The sequence below is a fragment of the Falco biarmicus genome, chromosome 9 (assembly GCF_023638135.1).
Source record: "Falco biarmicus isolate bFalBia1 chromosome 9, bFalBia1.pri, whole genome shotgun sequence".
Classification (NCBI taxonomy): Eukaryota; Metazoa; Chordata; class Aves; order Falconiformes; family Falconidae; genus Falco; species Falco biarmicus.
This window is the reverse complement of record NC_079296.1, coordinates 34,060,971-34,083,101: the sequence shown is the minus strand read 5'-3', so window position 1 is coordinate 34,083,101 and position 22,131 is coordinate 34,060,971. Positions and strand designations below refer to the sequence as shown.

The window sequence follows — 22,131 nt, the reverse complement described above, 5'->3', positions numbered from 1 at the left end:
ACAAATTATTCAGCCCTAAAGCTGCATTTTTCACCAAATAAATGGTTTGCCGAAATGCTTTGCTTAGCATTGTGTATGAGCAGGCAAACTCAGATTTTTCATTAGGATCAAAAGACAGTTTGGATACAGAGTTTTCAAACATGAAGCCTAAGATATCTTTCTAGCAATTAGTCTGTACTCAAACTTTTCCACCAGCTGTGGAAAAAAAAGCACTTTTTCTACTACTTTCTCTCCCTAACACTGCACGTATTTTAAGCATTTCAATTTGCACATGGATAAGCAAATTGAACTCCATTACTAACTCTCTAAAAGTTTTGTTTTCACCAGAGACCTCAGATAGCTTTCCAGTTTTGTAAGGAGAAAAAGTACCTGCAAACATAACCCAAAGGCATGATTGACCCCGGTCAGACCCAACACTTGCATACCAGCACTGGCAAGAGTGTTTCTCTGCCATGGACTTTCACAGTTAATAAAACACCATTGGTGAAAAACACATTTAACATGATTGGCCCACTGTCTATGTAACTATCACTTTGGACCAAAAGAGAAAAAGAAATAAAAGGGATACTGATTTCTGGAAGCCACGTTGCAGGCAGAATAACTAACAAAGAACATCAAGGGTGCTACTTACAGCCCAATTTTAGGGTGCAGGTTGATAGACGGTTCAGCCCCATGCAAGAACCTACAAAGCTGCCTCATTTGGGCAAATACATGTACTCCTCTTTGTAGATGAACATGCTTAATTAATTGTAATTGAAAATTTGTTAAACAATTTAAGGCACGCAAAAATATTATTTACTCCCAAGTCTTCTAAGAAGCAGAGGGTTTCTATATGTGGTCAAACACATTGCAGTGAAATTCAGACATTTCTTCTTAGAGGGGGAAAAAAAGGTACAGAAGCTAACAGCCTGTAGCCTGTGGTAGAAATGCTCAGGTTACTCACTCATTTGAAAAATAATAATAATAAAGGTAACAATCCTCCTTTCGTATAGGAGCTGACGTGTTAGTCTGTGATTACTGGCTGAGCAAAAGGAAGTGAAGTTTGGAAGCCTACAACTGCATTTGTACCAGTGTATAAAAAGTTTTGAAGTGGCTGCCACTGAGAATGCCAGTCTCACTTTACCTGGTCAAAAAGCAAAATGTTTTAAAGCAGACACCTGACACTGCCAAAATCCTCCTGTGCATCACTGAATGATTCCTTTCAGGACAGGAGAGCGTCAGATGCTTTGGTAGGTATCTATTTGTAATTTGAGCATGAAAATAGACACAAGAGTAGGGACTGTCTGGTGCGATAACATGTTGGATAGGTGGATAAATGTTTTTTTATGAGAAATGTCAGACACAAGGATGAGCTCTGAAATGTCTGTGACTATCAAATGGCTGCACACTAAACAAAGACTCTAAAACTGGCTTGTGGGCCCATGAGGGAAGAGAGTTAAATGGGTCATGGGAAACACCCTTGAAAAAGAACGTTAAGAAATAGACCTCGATCTTCAAACCTATGATATTGTCTTTGTTTTTCACCCATCAAGGTGACTCTACCTTGCTGAGACATCCAGCCAGATGCAATACCTTCTCCTAAATCTGATGTGTTTGTGCTTTCACTTGATTCCAACCCATCGATTAACAGATTAATAATCTGACAGTGAACACTTAAAAGGAGCTGAAGGACTTTGACCTCTTCAGATGAGAGCTCTGGACACTTGGCCCACCAATTCAGCCACCCTGGTCAAACAATGAGTGATGTCATGTGTGGGCACACAGGCAGCATAACGAATCGAGAACATCTGTGACCATAAAAGGGACAAGCATCACACCCCTTCCTATCTTCTACCTTGCCAGTAAACTGTGTTGGTATTGTTTTATAAATGAAAGAGTAAAGACTATTGTATTCTGCCTGGATAAAGGCTTCTTTGGACAGCTGAGTATCTCTGGGAGCCCACAAGAGGTTTTGGTTCAGGCTGGGCTGAACTGCCACCCTACGCTGCTTCACCTGCATGCTACTGAACTGGTCAGGTATCAGGGCTACCTTCTAGTTCCCACGATGCTATCAGGGATATCTTCTATTTTACAAGATCAGAGAATGCCTATTCCAATCTCTCTACAGCTCTGCAGAATGTCTCTCTACTCAATTCATCCACTACAAGTCACAGTTGCTGCTCATCATTGGTCATCTTGAAAGAAAACATAATCACAAAGCATAAACCACACTCTGAAAACCCTCCAAAATGTCTCATCTTCTGTAATTCATTGCAATCTATCCATCTTTAATATTTTAACACCAAGCATCACTGTTCAACTCTATTTTGCCACAGCTAGTGTGTGAATGACTAACCTAGGCATTTTAAATAGTTGATAGATCAAAGGCCGAGAGATTATCACCATATAGCAGCGGTCCTCAGACTTTTTAAACTGGGGGCCGGCGTGTGGATGAAGTGGCAGGTTCCCCCCCCAGCCCCCAGCGGCAGGGGGGGTGCGGGGGGTTCTGTAAATACCAGGGGCCGGATTGAGGACCCTGGGGGGCTGTACCCGTAGTTTGAGGACCCCTGCCATATAGCTTCTGCAAAATAAAAACCTAACAAGTCTTTCCTGGTTATTCTGGGCTGCCTCCTCAGCTCATCTCTTGTAAGGGAAACCCCAATGAAGCCACCTGCCACAGATCTTGACTCAGAGATCATGCTACCTTTCCAGAGTCCTAAATTTTAAAGTTAGGCTATAATGTGATCAGAATAAAATAATCATAATTTTTAATAATTTCATCTACTTTAATATTTGCAGTATAAACCCCTAATCTTAATCAGTCTGCTCCTCACTACATTTTAGCACGCAATGCAAAACAATCTTCTTGGTATATACAGCCACAAACATCCACATAATATTACAATACCAAATGTTAATTTGGTAAGGATGAATTATTTCAAACAAGCCTGCACACATTAACAGATCTCCAGTTGTGCCTAATGTTCTGCATCGAGCTGTGAAGAACTTGATTTCTTTGCTGCTACAGAAATCAGAAACATGTAAGTTGTTTCTCAGCCTGGTTTCTCTGCAGCTCAGAAAGTCCTTCAATCATGACAGCAGCTAACAGGCATGCAGTGAGCCAGGATTGGTTTTGACCTGATGCAATATTACCAACAAGAGTTTTCTTTCTCCAAACAGGGAGGATGTTGGATATAACCTTCCCTGATGGCTCTAAAGCATGACTGCAACAACAGAGGATCAGATTCGGGTCCCATTTGTATCAGTACAAAGCCACGCTAACAATTGGTTTACCAGTAATTACACCCTGTTGATTGATCTGTGCCTGAGGACACATTCTACAGGTATTGAAAAGTAAAATGTGATTCTCATCAAGGGAAGAATAACTGATGACAAATGAAGAAGACAGCATTGACCCTAAAAAAGGGGGGAGGGGGAGGAGATCTGGAAATTAAAAATGAAATGTAAAACCAAACACCATTATTTTTAAAGGCTAACAACCAAGAGAAAAAGTCCAAGATTTAATTCTTGACAGCACCTTGCCTTCTCCATTAATCAGCAGCTATACTGAAGCAGGGAGCTAAACCACTCCAGAAACACAAGAATCCCTAGAGCTCTAGCCTTCACAAAACCCTGCAAGAACATGTGCAAAGCATCACCAAGAAAAGCTCTTCTGTTAACTAACAGCACAGAACAGATTAATTCATTGATAGTTGTGGCCTTATTCTGGCTTGACTTTGGGTTTTTGCCTTCACCGCAGACACTGACACCCTTTGCCTCCAGGGGACTCTAGGCTGGTTATCTTCAGCAAGTTTTACAAAAGAGAAGCATAGCCCATCCTTGCATTTACCTCTGGGAAAACCACAATAAAACCATGTTGGAGCTGCTGTTGGACAGTGTTTTGAATTATTTTTTTTCTTAAACTAAAGAATGAGACAGGCCATACTGCGGTCTTCCTGTGAGCATCTGCTTTGTGAGGCTCGCCATATAACAGATAAGGGTATTTTGACTAATCTGAATCATGGAATTTCTTTAGTTTTCAGCTGCTTCTTGGGTTTTCCTGCTTATTAAAAAGAATAATAAAATTCTCTCTTCCAACTTAGACGGCAGGAAAGCTGAATTCTTTTGCTGTGTTTTACCCTTGTGGCAGTAAGTCTTTATGCATGTTCCTTCCTTCCTCCTTTCTATGCAAGGTTACAAAGCTTCATTGTTTTACCTTTTAACCTGTAGCTATGAAAGAATTCTCTTTCTTTGCTATGAAAATTAGCCTGAAGAGCCCAAATGGCCATGCAAGGATCTGGAGAACATGTTTTACTTGGACAATGTTGACTTGGAACTGCTACAATAGAGTAACCTAAGAGGAGAAGGCAGTGATTTAAACCAAAGTAAGAGCTTGTGCCTATTGAGATCATGAGTGCACCTTTGAAGGTGTTTTTCCTTACTGACAGACTCACTATGGGGGCAAAAAGGACATATGTAGCTTTGTTCTCCTTTGAAATGTAAAGACATTATCTAAAGTAGCACAGTAATCTTACCAGAAAATTAGATTTTACCTCACCAAGAAAACTCTGAGTTGAAGGAAAAAAAAAAAGGGGGGGAGAAGTCAAATGCCTCACAAACCTCACCATCTGCAGATGTCTTATTACTGCTACCACCTGTGGCCTCCATCACACAGACTGTGGTTTCCATTTCTGCACCCTCTGGTCCCAGCAACTGGCTGTTTCCCACTAGATGTATCAATCAATCGTTTCTGCAAAGCCCTAAATTGCCCCACAGATGGACATTAGGAGCAAAGTCAGTGTCTGTCACCTGCTATGGTTAAATTATTTACTGTCAAATTTCAGATCAGCAGCAGTAGCAAAAGCAAAATCACAGCACGCCCCATCGAGACTCACTGAGATTCCCCCTTCCGTGTACAAAGGAATATGTCTGTGCAAAGAGGGTAGAATTAGGCAGAAGAATTTCTTCACTGTGAGGGTGATGTGACACTGGCACAGGTTGCCCAGAGAAGCTGTGGATGCCCCATCCCTGGAAGCGTTCAAGGCCAGGCTGGATGGGGCTCTGAGCAACCTGGTTTAGTGGAAGGTGTCCCTGCCCATTGAACTAAACGATCTTTAAGGTCCCTTCCAACCCAAACCATTTTACGAGTCCAAGATTCAATGACATTAAAATGAGATACAGACTTATTCCCATTTGTATTAATCCGCATTTCAAATACAGCTGACACCAAGACCAATGCTATCTTCAAGGCAGTCCAGGGGGCTGCTGTCTTCAACTCCCTTGATGCACTTAATCGGGTTACTGCAACTGTCTTGATTGAAATGCTCCCGTGTGAAAAAACCAAAAAACCACCAAAAACTCAACCAAACAAAAAGCAATTATTCTTCTCCCTTCCTCATGGTCTGAATCAACAGGAACATGAGCCTTTTGCCTGCTTTTCACTTCTCCTTTTTCCTTGTGGTGCACTGCCTCCAATAAAGATTCTTCTCAGATTAAAATAAGCTTGGTCAATAGTAAACCTCTATTACTTAAAAAATATCTGCCCCAGCCCCTTCTTATGCATTAATAGCATTCACAAGGGATTACAGAGGCCAGATAGTGGCTACTGAAACAATTCATTACAAAACGTACTTCAAAAAAATTCTTAACCCGGCCTTCTCTCCACTGGAAGATGAGAAAGACTATTTTTCTTGTTACATGACAGAAGAAAATTGACAGTTTGATACCATAGTGCATCATCTCAGTTCTGCTTCAGTGCCTGCCTGTGCTCCATGGCACGGTGAAAACACCTCCTCACGCTCAGCCGCCTGCAAACAGAAACTTCCTTCCAGATATCCTCCAGTGTCCCCAGCACAAACTGAATTTAAAACAACGTGGTAAAACCCAAACAGACCAGACAGACAAGATTTTGTGCAATTTCCAAAGCTGAAACAGTTTTTTTTCCACGCAGAGCTACTAAAATTACTCAAATACCACACAACCTGCATTGCAGGCTGTCTTCATACTTTATGCATGAACCTGGGAGGTGCAAGGACCTCCTGAGAGCTCCTGTGGGCGCCCTGGGTATCTTCACCGTCTGCAGCCTCAGGCTCAGCTTCTCACATAAAGCCACCCCTGAAACATTCCCACACCTGCCCAAGGAAACACAAACAGCATTTCCCTTCTTTCTACCTTTAGGCTACTCCTAGTTTGCTTCCTGACATCTTATTTACTCTCCAGTTTACATCCCAGAGGCTGCTGCCAACCTCCCCTGCTGTGGTAACTCACTAACACTCTTTTCCAGTGCATCCACCTCAGCTGACAGCCCATCTCCAACCTGCTGTTGCTCCCTCTTGCTTTTACCTGGGGGAGCTCGGTGATCCTTAGCAGCCCATTAGCTGCACCCTGTTGACACACGCACAAATTTGCACCAGTTTGCATGAATTACAGACCAGGACATAGCTCTCTGTGCACTCCTGTTTGTCATTAACAGTGAGAAATCCAAGGTGAGAAACACAAAACTAGTAGCTGTAATGAATGGCTTTCTAAAATGTCATTTTTCCCCAACGCTAGTTGTAACACGTTATCTAAGCAAAATGTAGAAGAATTGACACATGATTTATCTAACCAGACTTTAGAAGACTAAACTTTCAGTCTTGCAAACCCTCTCAAATCACCTCAGCCTTCCCCACTAAAGCTCCAGGTGTAACTCGGTGTAGCCCCTCACGGCACAGTGAGTTTAACATGACCTTCAGAGATTCATGGGCTAAGCTGTACTTCCACCACATCTTAAGAAAACCCAACAGAACAATTGAAAGGGACAGCATATGGATTTTTTTAAATTTATTTATTGCATATAATTATGAATTCATTCTTCATTTTGAGGATCAGAGAGGAGTCCTGCAACACCATCAAACCCTCCTACACTAATTGAGCTGATTTTCTGCCTGCTTCATAGTGCGTCTTGCCTATCCTTTTGTTCACTATTATGAAAAAAGGATAATTTTAATCCTCGATGTGGACTCAAGGTAGCTGTAGACCTCAGCTAAGAATGAACTAGGTCAGGGGTCCTCAAACTACGGCCCGCGGGCCGGGTACGGCCTCCCAGGGTCCTCAATCCGGCCCCTGGTATTTACAGAACCCCCCGCCAGGGGTTGGGGGGGAAACCAAGCAGCCGCAGATGGCTGCCTGCCACTGCATCCGCACACCAGCCCCCTGTTTAAAAAGTTTGAGGACCCCTGAACTAGGTGGACATCTGCCCTGAAAGAGTCCCCATTGTTTCCAGGTGTGGTTGTTTGATCCTGGCTGACTGCTAGATGCCCAACCAAAGCTGCTCTATCACTCCCCTCCTCAACTGGACAGAGGAGAGAAAATACAACGAAAGGCTTGTGGGTTGAGACAAGGACAGGGAGATCACTCAGCAACTACCATCACAGACAAAACAGACTTGACTTGGGGAAATTAATCTATTACCGTTCAAATCAGAAAAAAACACCTTCTCCGTACCCCTCCCTTCTTCCTGGGCTTAACTCCTGATTTCTTTATAGCCTTATCTCATCTACAGCTCTTGGGAGATGCTATTTCAATGTTTCCAGCCTTCCTGGCTCCATACAGAAGATCATAATCTGGACATAAGCCTTTTTGTCACCGTATCAATCGCAGGGTTTGTGGACTGCATGCTTGGTCTGGTGCTCCTCAGCTTGGACAGCAACAGTGAACGCAAAAGCAGGGTAACTTGGCAAAATTCTTGGGTGCCTCTGAGGTAAGACAGAACCTGATCAGGACATAACAGCCCAGCTTGCTCACCCCCGGGGACACTCCTTGGACTGCCTTTAAAACTTCGGACAGCCTAAAAGGTGAGTAATGACCAGATCTTGTGGCTGTGAACACCCTTCAAGATGATGCTCTTGGCTTTCAAAGTGTTGGACTGGACACTCATCCTAGTGGGGATGGACCTCTCTGTTTTGGCTTTGAGGAACATCTTGGGATGAAAAGGATGTCAGTTTAGATGGGCTCCTGGTCTGAACTAGTAGATCTGTTCTTATATTTAGCTTTGTATTAAGAATGGATGCATTTATTTGCCTCCTAATTTCCCTTTTCCTCTTACTCTGCTATCCCCTCTGTTCACTTTGTCTACATTCCAGTGCTCCACAAAAGTTGTTTTAAGCCAAAACCTGTTTTGCAGATTTAGTCAGCTGAAACAATCTTAACATACATACTTCACCAACTCATCATCCATCTCTAACTCTTTTTTCCAAAGTCCCTCCTCCCCTTGCCTCACTCTCCTTATTTCTCTCCCACTTCTATCCAGTACAATTTCACCCTAAGATGCACTTTGGGAAAGTTTTAATGCAGAAACGCAAGCAATCTTTCAAAGACACAGTCATTTAATGAAGTTTCACACATTTTTGTATCTGCTTTCCTCTCACTGACAAACAACTTGCAGAAAACGCAAAACCTTCTCTCTAAAATCATCATGGTACTCACAGTGACCAGTTTCAGTACCTTTTGGCACAATTAAATACACGGCTACAGACAAAAAACTTTACCAGCCTAGTTCCCTATGCAGAAAAGCAGAGAGTGCATAAACTCCCATTTCTTAGACGTAACCAGCTCACTTCTGCCATGTCTGCCCAGATCACAACTTCCCAGTTAAGCCAATTTGGAGTAGGATAAACCTGTCAATGAGACTCAAGATCAAGCCAAAGCACTATGACAAAACGGTAGGGCATTTCCTCAGCCAGATGAAAGTTTTTGACATTAACATTAAGTCAAAAGCTTGGGCTAACAAGATCCTTTAATTTTGTTTCTATTAGCACCACTGAATATTTATAAGATTCAAGATTGTGTGTATGTGCGAACTTCCTTTAAGTTTCCACTTCTAAAGCTAGATCCTGCCTCTGAGGTGACACAAAGTATTCATCTTTTGTTATCCTGATCTGTTCCAGGGTCTTGGATGAAGCAGAGATTATATGGTGGACCAGAATATGAGGTCTCTCCTTTTGGAACATCTAGGAAGATGGTGTAAATAAATACAATATTTACTTTTCCAAGGCATTCTTGTCTTTAAACTTTTAGGATTTAGCAGGTAATTATAATACTTGCCAAAGGCTTTTTTCCATCTTTTATTTCCTGGACAAATTTATTTTATAAATAGCTGTTTCCTTAACTGAAATATTCTGACTTGCTTAAATGGAATTATTTTAGTACAGGCTTGAGAAGGAAATCATTCTAATGTTGTTACAGTGAAAATTACAGTGAGATGTACAGTTGATTCTGGCATAGCTGTAACCTCCACTGTTGCTCTTTCTTGCTTGCATAAGGGCAAATATATTCCATGATATACAGAAAGCACAATGCTGTGTAAAAACTAAATGCTAAAAAAACCCCTATACCATTAAGAGTTACTGAATGTACGGCACAATGTTATATTTTAACGTTTTACTGTTAGCTACACTACAATCTAGCTTGATCGAGCACTGATTTAAACCCATAACGAGCTACTGAAAATCTGCGTTTCAAAGGGAATCATTGCTATGATTTTTCATTCAGTATATACACAGGGATCAAAAAATAGTCTGGATTTTCGATCCCTTACTTGAAGCAAGTGCTGCTAGGGAATTAGGCCATCTTTTGATCACTTCAAGGATCAGCTGCTGACTTTACAAGCAGCAGAAAGGGATATACATACCAGTTCCTCCTAAATACTATGAAAAAGAGGATGTTCACTTGCTCCTTACCCCAGTCCAGGGGTCCTCACACTCTTTAACCAGGGGTCGGGCGCGCGGATGAAGTGGCAGGCAGTCATCTGCGGCTGCTTGGTTTCCCCCCCAACCCCTGGCGCGGGGGTTCTGTAAATACTGGGGGCCGGATTGAGGACCCTGGGAGGCCGTACCCAGCCCATGGGCTGTAGTTTGAGGACCCCTGCTCCAGTCTATTGCAGTTGATTTCTGTAAATCCAAAGAGTTATCTCAAGTTTTGTAACCCAAGAAAACTATGCACTACTATTCCTTAGAGAAAACCAGGAGACAGCCTTCTGGCCCAGGACCCATTGGGATGGCAGACCTGGATTTCTTAACCAGGACGTACTTTTTAGGGTTTCCTTACGGCATTCAGAAGAAAGCACTGGACTATACATACTCTGGACATAAATGGGTGAAACTAAGAGAAAGTAGCTGACGTGTGTATGTTCCTTCTGTGGAAAAACAACAAAACACAACACTGGTTGTGGGGTAGTATTTCATACAATGACTGCAAGAGCCCCCCTAATAATACCAGTGATGAGACTGCACTTATTTTCAGCAAGATAAACAAGAATACATGAATAGTCTTATTTCACCCCCAAAACCTTAATGTCTACTGTATTTTGCTCATACATGAAAATATGTTACTGAAGATGATGACCATTTTGTTATTGTGACTAATGACAAGAACAGAAAGGGTTTTAGACCAATTTCAGCAGAAGGTAATGCTGTCCAATCCCACTGACTTTTCTTTGAACAAGTACTGTTTAAACCTTTTTTTATTCTATTCCATTTGATTTCTTAACAAGATCATTTTTATTAACTTCTTAATGTATGAAAGAAAATGGGAAAAAAAACCCAAAGAATAAGGTTAACAATTTATATACTCCTTGTTTTCAAGATTTAACTTTTTTTCCTTAAAAAGATTTAGAATGAAAACATCCTTAAAAATGAACATTTAATGTAATAAATCGAATTTATTTGAGCTTGAGCTAGCTATTCATGAACAGAGTCCAGCTAACTGGGAGACACAATGGGGCAGATACCATTTTGTAATGACCTTCCTATAGCTATTCTGCCCCATGCTACAATCACTGCATAGGAAAAAAATCTCTTCCTAAATTCAAACTGTAAGATTCAAAGAAGAAAAACATTTGCTTGCCTTAGACCTTTGTAATGAGCATTAATATGTGGCTCGATACACTGTAATAGGCTGTGTCCAAGAAGCTCAGACACAGTGTGAGAAAACACTTCTCTGTTTCTTCCTCACACTTTGCTTTAAAATTAAAGGTGGGCAGGCTCTGTGAAACCTGCATCCATATTAATCTTGACAATCTTCTACAGAATCTCTATTAAAGCTCACAGCTTAAGAGCTTAATGTGTGCACAGTTTCCGCTTTGAAAGAGAGCCAGAAGCTCCAGCCTCCAGAACTGATCTTTTATTTTTTTGTTTCATTCACTAGCATACAAGAAAGGCCAGTGCTTGTTAGCATGTGAATTTATGATTTTTTAAACCCTTTCAGTATGGAAACAGGTTTTGTTTCCTCTTCTGAGTTTGCTTGTTAATAACCATAAACTAAGACACCTGGAAAAAGCTAGACTTTGATGCCTACACTTTCATGTCATCTCTGAGTAGCAGAACATCTCCATGGAGCTCCTGGTCCTCTCTAGAGAAACATCTTGTCACATCAGAGGCCATGCTTCCTGGCCAATTATTTGTTTCATTATTTTATTTTTATTCATGACTGAAAACCATCACAGGTGAAACTCCAGGCCACAAGGAGAAGTGAGGAGGAGGGATGTCAACCCAGTCAAGAACAAGTGTAGTGAGTTGGGCAGGTCTCTGCTCTCTGATCTAAGTGGCTAATGGTGCCCCAGCTTCGATTCATTCCTCACCTGTCATCCTGGCTGAGCTGTGGTACAGCTGCACTTGTGCCCTGGGTATCGGTCCTACGGGATCACCTTCCTGGCTCCATGTGCCCTGCCCTATCCCTAAAGCCTTGCCTGGACACCCTGTGAGACAGCCCAATTTTGTGACTCCCCAACATCATCACCGAGATTTAGTTTGTGTGTGTGTGTTTACATATATACATGTGTGTTTACATATATACACACACAAAAAGGAGGTTGTAGCGAGGTGGGGGTCAGTCTCTCCTCCCAGCTAACAAGCGACAGGACAAGAGAAAACAGCCTCAAGTTGCGCCAGAGAGGTTTAGGTTGGGTATTAGGAAACATTTCTTCACCAAAAAAGTTTTCAAGCACTGGAACAGGCTGCCCAGGGAGGCGATGGAATCACCATCCCTGGACGTTTTTAAAAGATGTGTAGATGTGGCACTTAGGGACATGGTTTAGTGGTGGACTTGGCAGTGCTGGGTTAATGGTTGGACTCAATGATCTTAAATGTTTTTCCAATCTAAACAATTCTATGATTCTGTGACTTGTATTCTTTCTCTAGATATTTTTATATATTATATATTAAAGAATAGTTATATTATGATGGTAATTATTATAATTATTAATTTTTATTGTTTTTCTAAGTCCTTTTCTCTTCCAATACTAACTGGAGAAAAACTAATTTAAAGTTGAAGGAATACAAGCTACTTCTTGATTTTATGTTACTACATGTCCAAGTGAATGTACTGCACATGTTTTTCCAATTTCAGAAATCTTATGTTTGAAAACACATAAAAAAGCAAGTCAGAAACAAAAGCAGATCAAGCACATGACATGGCAGGGCTAAAGTTAGTATGCCTGCTTTAGGGAGACTCGTCACCTGTCATCTGATATGGCTGTATGGGATTAGTTTTTCATCCAAAACATGCTTTTAAGAAGGTATATCATTACTCAAGTCATTAGTTTGCAAACTAAGACCTTCTAGATCTGACAACAGCACTTTTCCCCCAAAACCTCTCTCTGGAAAAAAAGATGCAGCTTCTGGAAATTAAGCAATTAATTGCTAAAACATTCCCCTATGTTGAAAATCAGCTGCACCCTAAATAAAAAAGAAAATGAGTAAAGCTTCTCCCTAGAGAAAGGTGAAAAGGAGGCCAAATCTGAAGGATTTTGATCACATCCCCACTCACTATCAAAAGAAATCTTCTCTTGGATATGATTTTACCCCTCGCACTGCTTCTGCACAGCAAAACATTGTCAGTTCCCGGGGGGGAATGATGCAGCGGGGAATGTTTTGATCTGGGACAAGCCTGGTGTAGTAACATTTTAGTAACGATGGGATTACTTACAGCATCACATTGACCTGGGTGATTTTTTTTCTCTGGAATTCCATGACATTATGCTTCTATTTGGGATTATTTTGCTGACATGAAACACAGCGCAGTCCTCACTGCTATGGCACACTGAGAAATTAGACACTGGTTTGGTAATGGAGGGTATGTTCAAGTTTGAGATGGCATCTGGCAGCGCAAACTGAAGGAAAGTTTGAGAGAGTCAAATTTAAGGAGTGAAGAGACTTGGCTTTATGCCTTTCTTGTTACTCATTTAACCTTCATTTTACAGCAGCCTAAAGTTTTTGCTTGTCTAGAAACTTGCCTTTTACTTCTAGAAGCACAAGAACACACTTTGAATGGACTTGCTTCTTTCTACAACAATTTACAAACCAGATTTTTCCCAGGGGAGGGTGTAGGGTTTTTTTAAATAAGGTACACTTAGTATGACTCATATTAAAGCTTCTTCTCTTACACCTGGCTTTGTTACTCTTTGCCAATGAGTAACTCACAGCGGCAATGAAACTAAGCTGCAGCAGGACTCCCCCTGGGGCTCGCCTTCCTTTCAAGTGGAGGATACAGCTTACGGATGGTTAAACAGCAAATTAAAAAAAAAAAAAAAAAAAAAAAAGATATGAGAAGGAAACAAATCAAATACTGCACTCACAAAAAAAGTCAAAAGATGAGGACGGCAGTTTCACTGTATTTTTTCATAAAGTAAACAAGTGTCATACCTTTTTAAAAATTCCATATACTCAGTATGCTTGATGAGGCCTGTCCTCATCATTATTGTTTGAAAACATTGCCGATCAATAGCCCAAAGTTTCACATTTACGAGAGCTGGAAAAAACAAGACAAGGGGAAAATGTAATTAGCAAAATGTCAAAATTTGAAAAACCTTTTGTGAACTGCAGAGGAATGAATTCATTCATGAGAAAGCACGAAAATGGGTACACACTGCAAAATAGTAACATAAAACTCATTCACCGGAAATGGACTAAGCATGCACTGAAATGATCTGAAATATCCTCAGGTTTAGCTGTAGTGCATGGGCTTTTGGAAAGATCACCTAAAAGCAACTGCGAGATGAGAAGAAATCAATGCAGGCTGAAAGCAAGCAAAAAATAGGGGGTCAGTTCATCGAAACCTGGGACATATGATTGCCTGTGACACTGAGTGATCTGGGGAGATTTTTTAGTGCATTATCCTGTTTCTGAGACAGCAAAATTCATTAAGGTTTCATCCAACTCCCAAAGCAGATAACAAATTTCTCCTTGACCTTGAGAGATTTGCCAGAACCAATTCCTGTTATATCCTAACAATTGAACAACTCCCAATTCTGGAAAGTCTGAGTAATTTTTTTTTCCAATTTTAGTTTTCAGGTCTCTGATATATTCCAAGACTTCAATGTTACACACCATATGCTACATCATATACTTCAGAAGTGAAGTCCCATTGTAAAGACAGGTATAACAGATTACCATTGCATAAAGTACAGATACTCAAAGAAACCAGGATCATGTGAGTTGGATGCGCAGAACCCCAAGTGGTCCATGTTTTCATCTCAGATGTGGCTTGGAGTTTATAATAGAGCTTCTCCTTAGAGAAACAGTTTAATTAAACAAAACTACTCTAAAGACCTCTGCACTTGTACTGATATTTTTTTCATGGAGTAATGGCAATATATTTCAACCCCATATCCCATTTCACTACAGGAAACAGAAATGAGCAAAATGACTTTCAGCAAAATATTTACCAATATTCCCACCAATAAAAATCCAAGAAATTACTTTGCTTTTATTTCCTGGTCCTTTACTTCACAAACACCCCATTCAATAAGTATTTATCCCTAACTGCATCTGCAGGATGAAAAACCCTCAAAGTGCAAATTCAAATTTTTCTTCTCAAATTGCACTGCAGAGTTAAGTGAATGCACCACAAAATTTAAAACCTGTTCTCATTTTCAAGACAGAAACTCATTTTTGAGAAGCATTTTTAGCATTATAATAAAACTGATGGGAAAAAAAGACATGACTATAGTATGAGGGATTTCTGTAAAAAAAATTAGTCTTTCACTCTCTTCAAAGTGGAAGAGACAATTAACATGAATGGCATTCCTATTTTTCTGGAGTTTTACTGTCTTCTGCAAAATAGGGGGTTTAATTGATTATTAGATGAGCTCTATCTTAAGAAAAAATTAGTATCATTGTACAGGGTATGTTGGGGGATTCACTGAAAAGGATGGTCTCTTGCTGTACTGGCTAAGGATGATGAGGGTTGATATGAAGTCACTAAATCTCAGCAAAATCCCAGTAAATTAACTGAAAGAAGGAAAAGATACCTTGTAAAGTAGGTGCCTTCTATCTAGGTGAAAAAATGTAGGGGATTTCAGCCTGCCTGGCTGTTTCGGGATGGTTTGCATTCAGTGTAATGTATGATTACCACACAAAGCGAAAAGGCAACTTGGTCATGACTGGCAAAAACACTGATAAGTAAGTATTTTTAAAAAAAGATGTAGTGAATGTACAAATAACAAACAAATAAAGAGTTTATACATCCTTTTGTTTGGAGCAAAATATCCAACAGCATTGCAGTGTCCTATCATGAACATGTACCATAAACACATCTTACTTGTTCCTTAAAAGCACTTTCTCCAAAGTACAGCCAACTTCTAGAGTACAATGAAAGTTTTCACCTATATTTCTTTCATACAGTCTTTATAGCGAAGGCATGACTGCTAAGCTGACACCATTAGCTGAGTAAGCTTGGAAGATAGCAAATACATAAATTCACCTTCTTTTTTTCTATTGTGTCATGTAATTATGAAAGACCTTCCTTTAAATAATTCTGTCTGCTGCTGCTTCCCAATGTGTTTTAATAGATTCATCATCTTAGGTAAACAAGTAGCTCTGAAAAATGAAAAGGTTTCATCCCGGTCTCAATCCAGGCCAGCTGGTCCATAACAGACACATCCGATTGGCACCTGGGACCAGACTTGTGTCGGAGTCCATCAGAGTGTTTAAGAGCATGGCCTCCAAAGGGCAGAGTCCCCATCCTTGGCTTGTCAGATGCATTTATAGGCTGTATGTCATTATGCCTTAAATCTGTGACAGATGGCAACCAGCTAACTCTTATTTTTCATGTGCACAGTGGATAGCGAAGGTACTCAGTGGATCTTCCTTCCTGCAGTGGGTTCAGATATAGCTGCAAAGATACCACCTGTCTCTGAGGTCCACAGGGGTACCACTAAGCCAGATAAGCGGTGGACACTTACTCTCCTCTGATTCCCACATGCTTTACAAAGCACAGCATCCTATTTGATATCAATCCCCAAAGACCAGAGCCAGTCACTGCTACATGGCCCGTGCCCAGTATGTTCTCACATGGTCTCTTAATGCACTTAGGTAAATGGCAAATATAATTTAGCACCTCTCGAGTAAAATGAAGATCCATTTATTCCTGCTAGAAATTGTTCTGTTAAAACAAATCTCTGTAGCTGGCAATCTTCATGGAAGCACAGGACCAGAGGCTTACGAGTCACATTCCCCTGAAAGTACCCTCTAGTAACCCAAGTTATAGATATAGATACAACCATATTTATATAAGACTATACATACAAAACTACATACACACATTTATATATAAAATGTATGTGATATTTTATAATTGTACATTATTATATACTATAAAATGTAGATTTCAATGTATCCATATGTATATCTCCTCATTATACATACAGCAGTGTACCAGCCCACTCACAAAGACCACGCAGCTCAGGAAAAGTTAAGTGCAGACAATGCACTTCTGTACTGCTAATTATAATTACTACTCATACTTTATATTCACATTTATCCTGCCTAATGATAAACAGATGTTTTAATAATGGATAATCACAGCAGAGCTTTAAATGTCAATAAGACCCTTCTAATCAGGTATGAGCATAATCTCCTGTTATGCTTAAAATCCTCTGTAAACATGTTAGAGGGTTATTGAAGGAACAGTATGAATTCTGTAAGATTTGACGATATTAACAACTTCAAAGAGATATATTTATGAGTGCCCTGAAATGCAAAATATGTATATGGGACGTATACCACAAAGTCAATTCTGCCCTGAATAACTGAGTTGTAACAGATACACACACAGGCGATGCAGAGATTTTCTTTTCTGTCCCTCTGCAAAGAACGTGATGGATGTAAAGGTAAAATTATCTATGAAGCATGATTTCAGGAGAATATCTTATTCTCTGATTGCAAGAACTACAATCGTAAAGGAATATGACAACATGAAAATAGATGTGTGCCCATTTATCTGTAATGGGACTTTCCTGAGACTAGTCAATAATATAAACCACAATACCTCAATCAAAGCAGCTAAACTGGAATTATACTAAAATCAAAGTTTTTTGCCTCTTCTACACTTTTTCATATGATAGTTATAGCTGGGGTTTCGTTTTACCTTTGTAACAAAGCATAACATGATCATTGATGATCCAAGAAGCCACCAAGATTTTGGCTGGCACACAAAAAAAGCAGCAACATTGTAAGGCAGCAATATGCATGCTCACAAACTAAGGTATATTATAAAATATGCATTTTTCATAAACACACCTCCTTCACTTGGAGGCACAGATAAAAACAGGGATGCTCACGATTGGGACCTCTAAATGATTGTTTATATAGTACCACCATTGCATTTTTAGGAGCTACAGCTCCCCAGGTGAGGGTATCAGATGATGCTGGGCAGTCTGCAGTCAATGCAGAATATTTTAATTCTGTGTCAGAGGTGAGCAATCCCATCAAATCAAGGATTTGGCGTGAGCTCCTAACAAAGGCACTAGATAATTAGAAAAACACAGTTAAAGCACTGAGTAGCTAAATTAACCTCATCAAAGGCACAACTACTTCTGCTTTCCAGAAAGATTTCCTTTGAGAAACAGATGCATCTGAATCTAAAACTCCAGTGAAAGTGATGCAGTGCAAGGGCTGAAATCAAAACAAAATGCCCCTAGATAAACAGCAAAGAGCAGTGAGAGCTGAAGCAAAATAATCAAGATTTCATGGGTCAAAAAGGGACAGGGGTGGAGATTCTATCACTAAAGTTTAAATTTGAAGTGTTCATTGTGGTCAATATTTAATTTGTGATAAGAAATTGACTGAAATTATTTGAAATAATAATTTCAGTGTATGAGCTGCACCCCTCTCTATGCCAAAATCGCTGATCTAAACAAATAAAAAATTTCAATAAACAATTTCAAACTTCTAAGTTTTCTTCCTATTCATTTACCTGGGAAACCTATGAAAATATATCCTGTTTTAAACAGGTGAAAATACACCCCCAGGGATACAGAGTCCCCAACACAACCCAAACCTTGGGCTTCATTCTGGCTGGTTGTGTCCACTGGCTTGTTTGTGTGCTGGGAGGCCTTTGAACATAAACCAAGGCAAGATAAAGGTATTTTCCCTGGTTTTGAAGGATCACATGTGCGTATCTTTCATGATGCAGCACAAACCCGATGGATTCAGCAGCTCAGACCCTCTCTGAGTGTTTTCTCAGGGCCCAAGGCAGGGCACAGTTTCAGGGTGATGCAAATGAGGAAAACTAAAAGCAGATTAGGTTGCAGCCAGTCTCAAGCTGAACCTGCACATCTTCCCACCTCCCAGTGGGATTTCACCACCGGCCCATACACAGCCACAGTCCCCGCAGGGCCACCCCAGCGCCTGGCACTGCTGGGTCAGAGATGGAGGGACGCTGGGGAGGGCAGACAGGCACAGGACATGGCACCAAGGAAAGCCAGAAGGTCGCCTTTCTCCTGCTTGGCTTTGCACTCTTAAAAGATGTTTGCAATATTTTGGCTTTGATATGCCTCCTTCTGAAACCACAGCACTGTGTTTTACACTGCAATTTTTATCTGGTCTTTACTGTATATACAGTATATATATATATATTGGTGTCAATAGTGGCATAATAATACATACTTCCAAAAAAATTAGAGAAAATATTCAGATTTTCTCCATCTATTGCACTAAATAATAGGGTCTATTCATTATTGATCCTCTCCGAGGCTTAATTCTCTTGATTTTTAATACCGCTGTCATGCCCCAGGCCTGCTGAAGGACAAAGTTTTTGCTCTTTTGCTTCTTTTCTTCTTGTGGACCCAGCAGCTGAAAATCATGAACTTCAGGCTCAGATCCGAGCTACTCCTTTTCTCTGCACCACACACAAAGGCAGTGAAAGGGGGGGGGGGGGGAAACAACTGCGAAGTTTTATGTGAAAAAAGAATTTACAAAAGAGCAACATGAGCATTACTTATGTTGTATTTGTTATATAATATTATATATTACATGCTAATATAGCTGGGGAAGTCCTTCAGGTGCATTTGCTAAGATGCACCTGCAAAACAAAGCATAAATTTGCACAGCATTATCGGAAAACTATCTCCCCAATATGGATTTTAAGCACAGGTCGCTTTCCTGCAAAGCCAGGTTAATCACAAAATGTCCTTTTAACCACAGCAGTGCAGCAAAGATTCATCAGTAAAACATTAAAATGTGCTTTAAATCCTTAAAATCAGAACAAACGTGAGAGCAGTGCCCAGGCAGGTGTATTATTTCAAAGCGGAACACAATACTAATATGGCCCTGCAATCCTTTAGCATTCCCTTCCCAAGTTTCTACATGCTCAGTGAAGCCTTCGCAAGTTTTTCAAGGATCACTGAGTGAACCATCCTCAGCTCAGGTGCTCGCTCATGGCGTTATCAGACCCCAAACTTTTTAATGCCTTGTACTGTAAGCCAGAATTCATCACCTCACTTTTGCTTTTAGGCTATTTTATTCAAATAACTTGTTCGTTTCTCCACCCAGGAAAGCCTCAGGCCAAGAAACAGCAGCATCTTCATGTCCTTAAGGCCTTTCCAGTAGCCATGGTACAGGAAATTTCCACTCAAACTTAAGCATCCTCCCCCCAGGTTTGACTTTGCAGGGATTATTGCGCAAATTACTGTTGGGGAGAAGAGAGTCATTTCCAGTTACTTGTGTTTCATCATGTGTATCATATCAAATGATGACGAAAAGCACATTTAACTAAACAGAAGGAGCACACTGAATTATTTCACCCCACCAAACACACTGTGGATCACGAAAAAGACCCCAGCAGACTCCATTTCAGGATACAGCATGGTGCGACGCACAGGGGATGTATTTAACAGCTGGAGCAACAGTAAATTTTTCTATTCTCAGATGTTTCTGTTTGAAGTTTCTCACAACTATGGCACTGGTACAATGACAACTTTATCCCGATGCTATCCGTTTTCCCAATAGGTCCTTTTCTGTAACTCTCCAGGGGATTTTGTCACCTCATACCGTGCAAACCAAGGGACAATTTTAAATTTGGTAAAGAAAAGATGCATCATTCAAGCAGAGAAAGATAAACATTTAAATATACTTTTTCTCCCAGCATGGATTTTATCCGTGTGCTCCTAAACTGGGACAGTTTGTTAAAAACAGTGTTTCATAATAAAAAATGAAAACATTCCTAGAGAAGCAGGAGAAAATACTAGAATTTTATTGCATTCCCAGGCCAGAGCTGTGGCTGCTCCTGGCACACAGAGCATGGAACCATAACTGAGGAGAACTAAGAAGAAGAAAAAAAAAAAAAAAAAAAAAGGAAAAAAAAAAAGAAAAGAAAAAAAATGGCAAAAGGCTTCCTGTGGGCCTAAACCTAATTCTAATGGTGGAGAACAGGATCGGGATGATTTTGGTTGCCCAGGGCTTAGTGCAGAAGGATGCTCAATGCTGGCGTTACAGCAGTGTTTCATACCACGTAGTGAATTTTTAGGGTGCAGTGTCAGAATGGCAGCAGGGCACTACAACCACAGTCCTCCTCATGGTGCTGGGCTAAAAATGGGGTTTTTTTGCCTGCACAGTGGCAATTCTGCACTGCAGCATAGGTGCAGGATGAGCCTGTATCATTTCCATCTGCCTCTTTGTGGAGTGCCCATTTGGTAATGGTCTTCAAAGCAGAGGTCAAAAATGCACTTCTATGAGTGCCTGAAACAACGATCATACTGCTATGTCCTGAATTACGTAGAGGTAGATTTCATCTTTACTGTGATCTTTTAAATTTTTTATTCCTGTATCCCTCCCTGAGATTAACTTGAATTTTGATGACAAAAACATCTCTATTATATGCATTACAAAACCCCATTGTGCAGAAGTTCCTGAGCTGTATCGCTCATGTAGAGGACAGACGGTAACTGCTGTTTCAAAGGCAACAACTGCTTGAATAGTTGAGCTCTTTTCAGGCCATCAATATTTTTTTTTAATTTGGATTTGCCTGACCTTTCAATAAAAAAAAAAAAAAAAGCCTCTGCTTTACCATGGAAAGGTGCACTTAGCACCGTGCACAACATATCCCAGCCTCTCCCCCTTGGCACCAGACCCCACCTCAGTGCCTATCGCTGAGGAACGAAGGCAAAGAAATCCTCAACACTTCAGCGCGACTACACCCACGTTTACAGCAAGAGATGCTCTTGCATGTGTAGCTGGGACTATCTGTCATTAGAATGAGCTAGCAATCATGAGACACCTCACAGGAGGATGCTGTACCCATGCATGTTACCTCTAATTCATGTCCCAAGCCTCCTGGCAGGTGCTGCTTGATACTCACCTACATGCGGTGTAGATACACATAAAGTAACTTCCATTTTGCACAAGAGACAAGTACTTTTTCTTTTGAAAACCACACACACTGTTTGCACTTTCAGAGTACCTAAAGTACAAGCCCATCCTGAATCACATTTTGGAATCAAGACCACTGCAGACTTTAAAAAAATGGGCATTATTTCATACTAAAAGGATGAACCATGTAAAAACAGATTAATGGGCAAGTCTGTGAATTATATTACTTTCTAAATGACTGGTTTTGGCTGCTGTTTAAGCACTGGTCTCAGCGGTGACTAATAACATATTAAGGTTATGTGAGGAAGAAACAAAGCAGGAAGGACATGACTCAGTGAAAGTTCTCCAGATAGCTTTGCTTTCACTACAATAAACTATGAAGACCCCGGACATCCGAAGGAACTGTATACACTTTGCACAGGAATGAAGCATGCCTGGATAAGATCAGATATGACTAAGAAAATAAACTGATGGAAATTAACAAACTGCTCTTTTCCACCAGAACAAAATCACCTCTAGTATTAAAATG

At 40.5% G+C, this 22,131-nt stretch overlaps 1 protein-coding gene across 2 annotated transcripts in view; it reads right to left on the bottom strand.

The window, feature by feature from the left end:
- The window catches only part of PRKG1 (protein kinase cGMP-dependent 1), a 508,829-nt gene that overhangs the window by 181,262 nt on the left and 305,436 nt on the right, over positions 1-22,131 (bottom strand). For both annotated transcript variants that reach the window (XM_056352515.1, XM_056352514.1), the window contains exon 4: positions 13,659-13,764. In XM_056352515.1, coding sequence (XP_056208490.1) covers positions 13,659-13,764 — 106 coding nt within the window. The remainder of the gene's footprint in view (positions 1-13,658; positions 13,765-22,131) is intronic.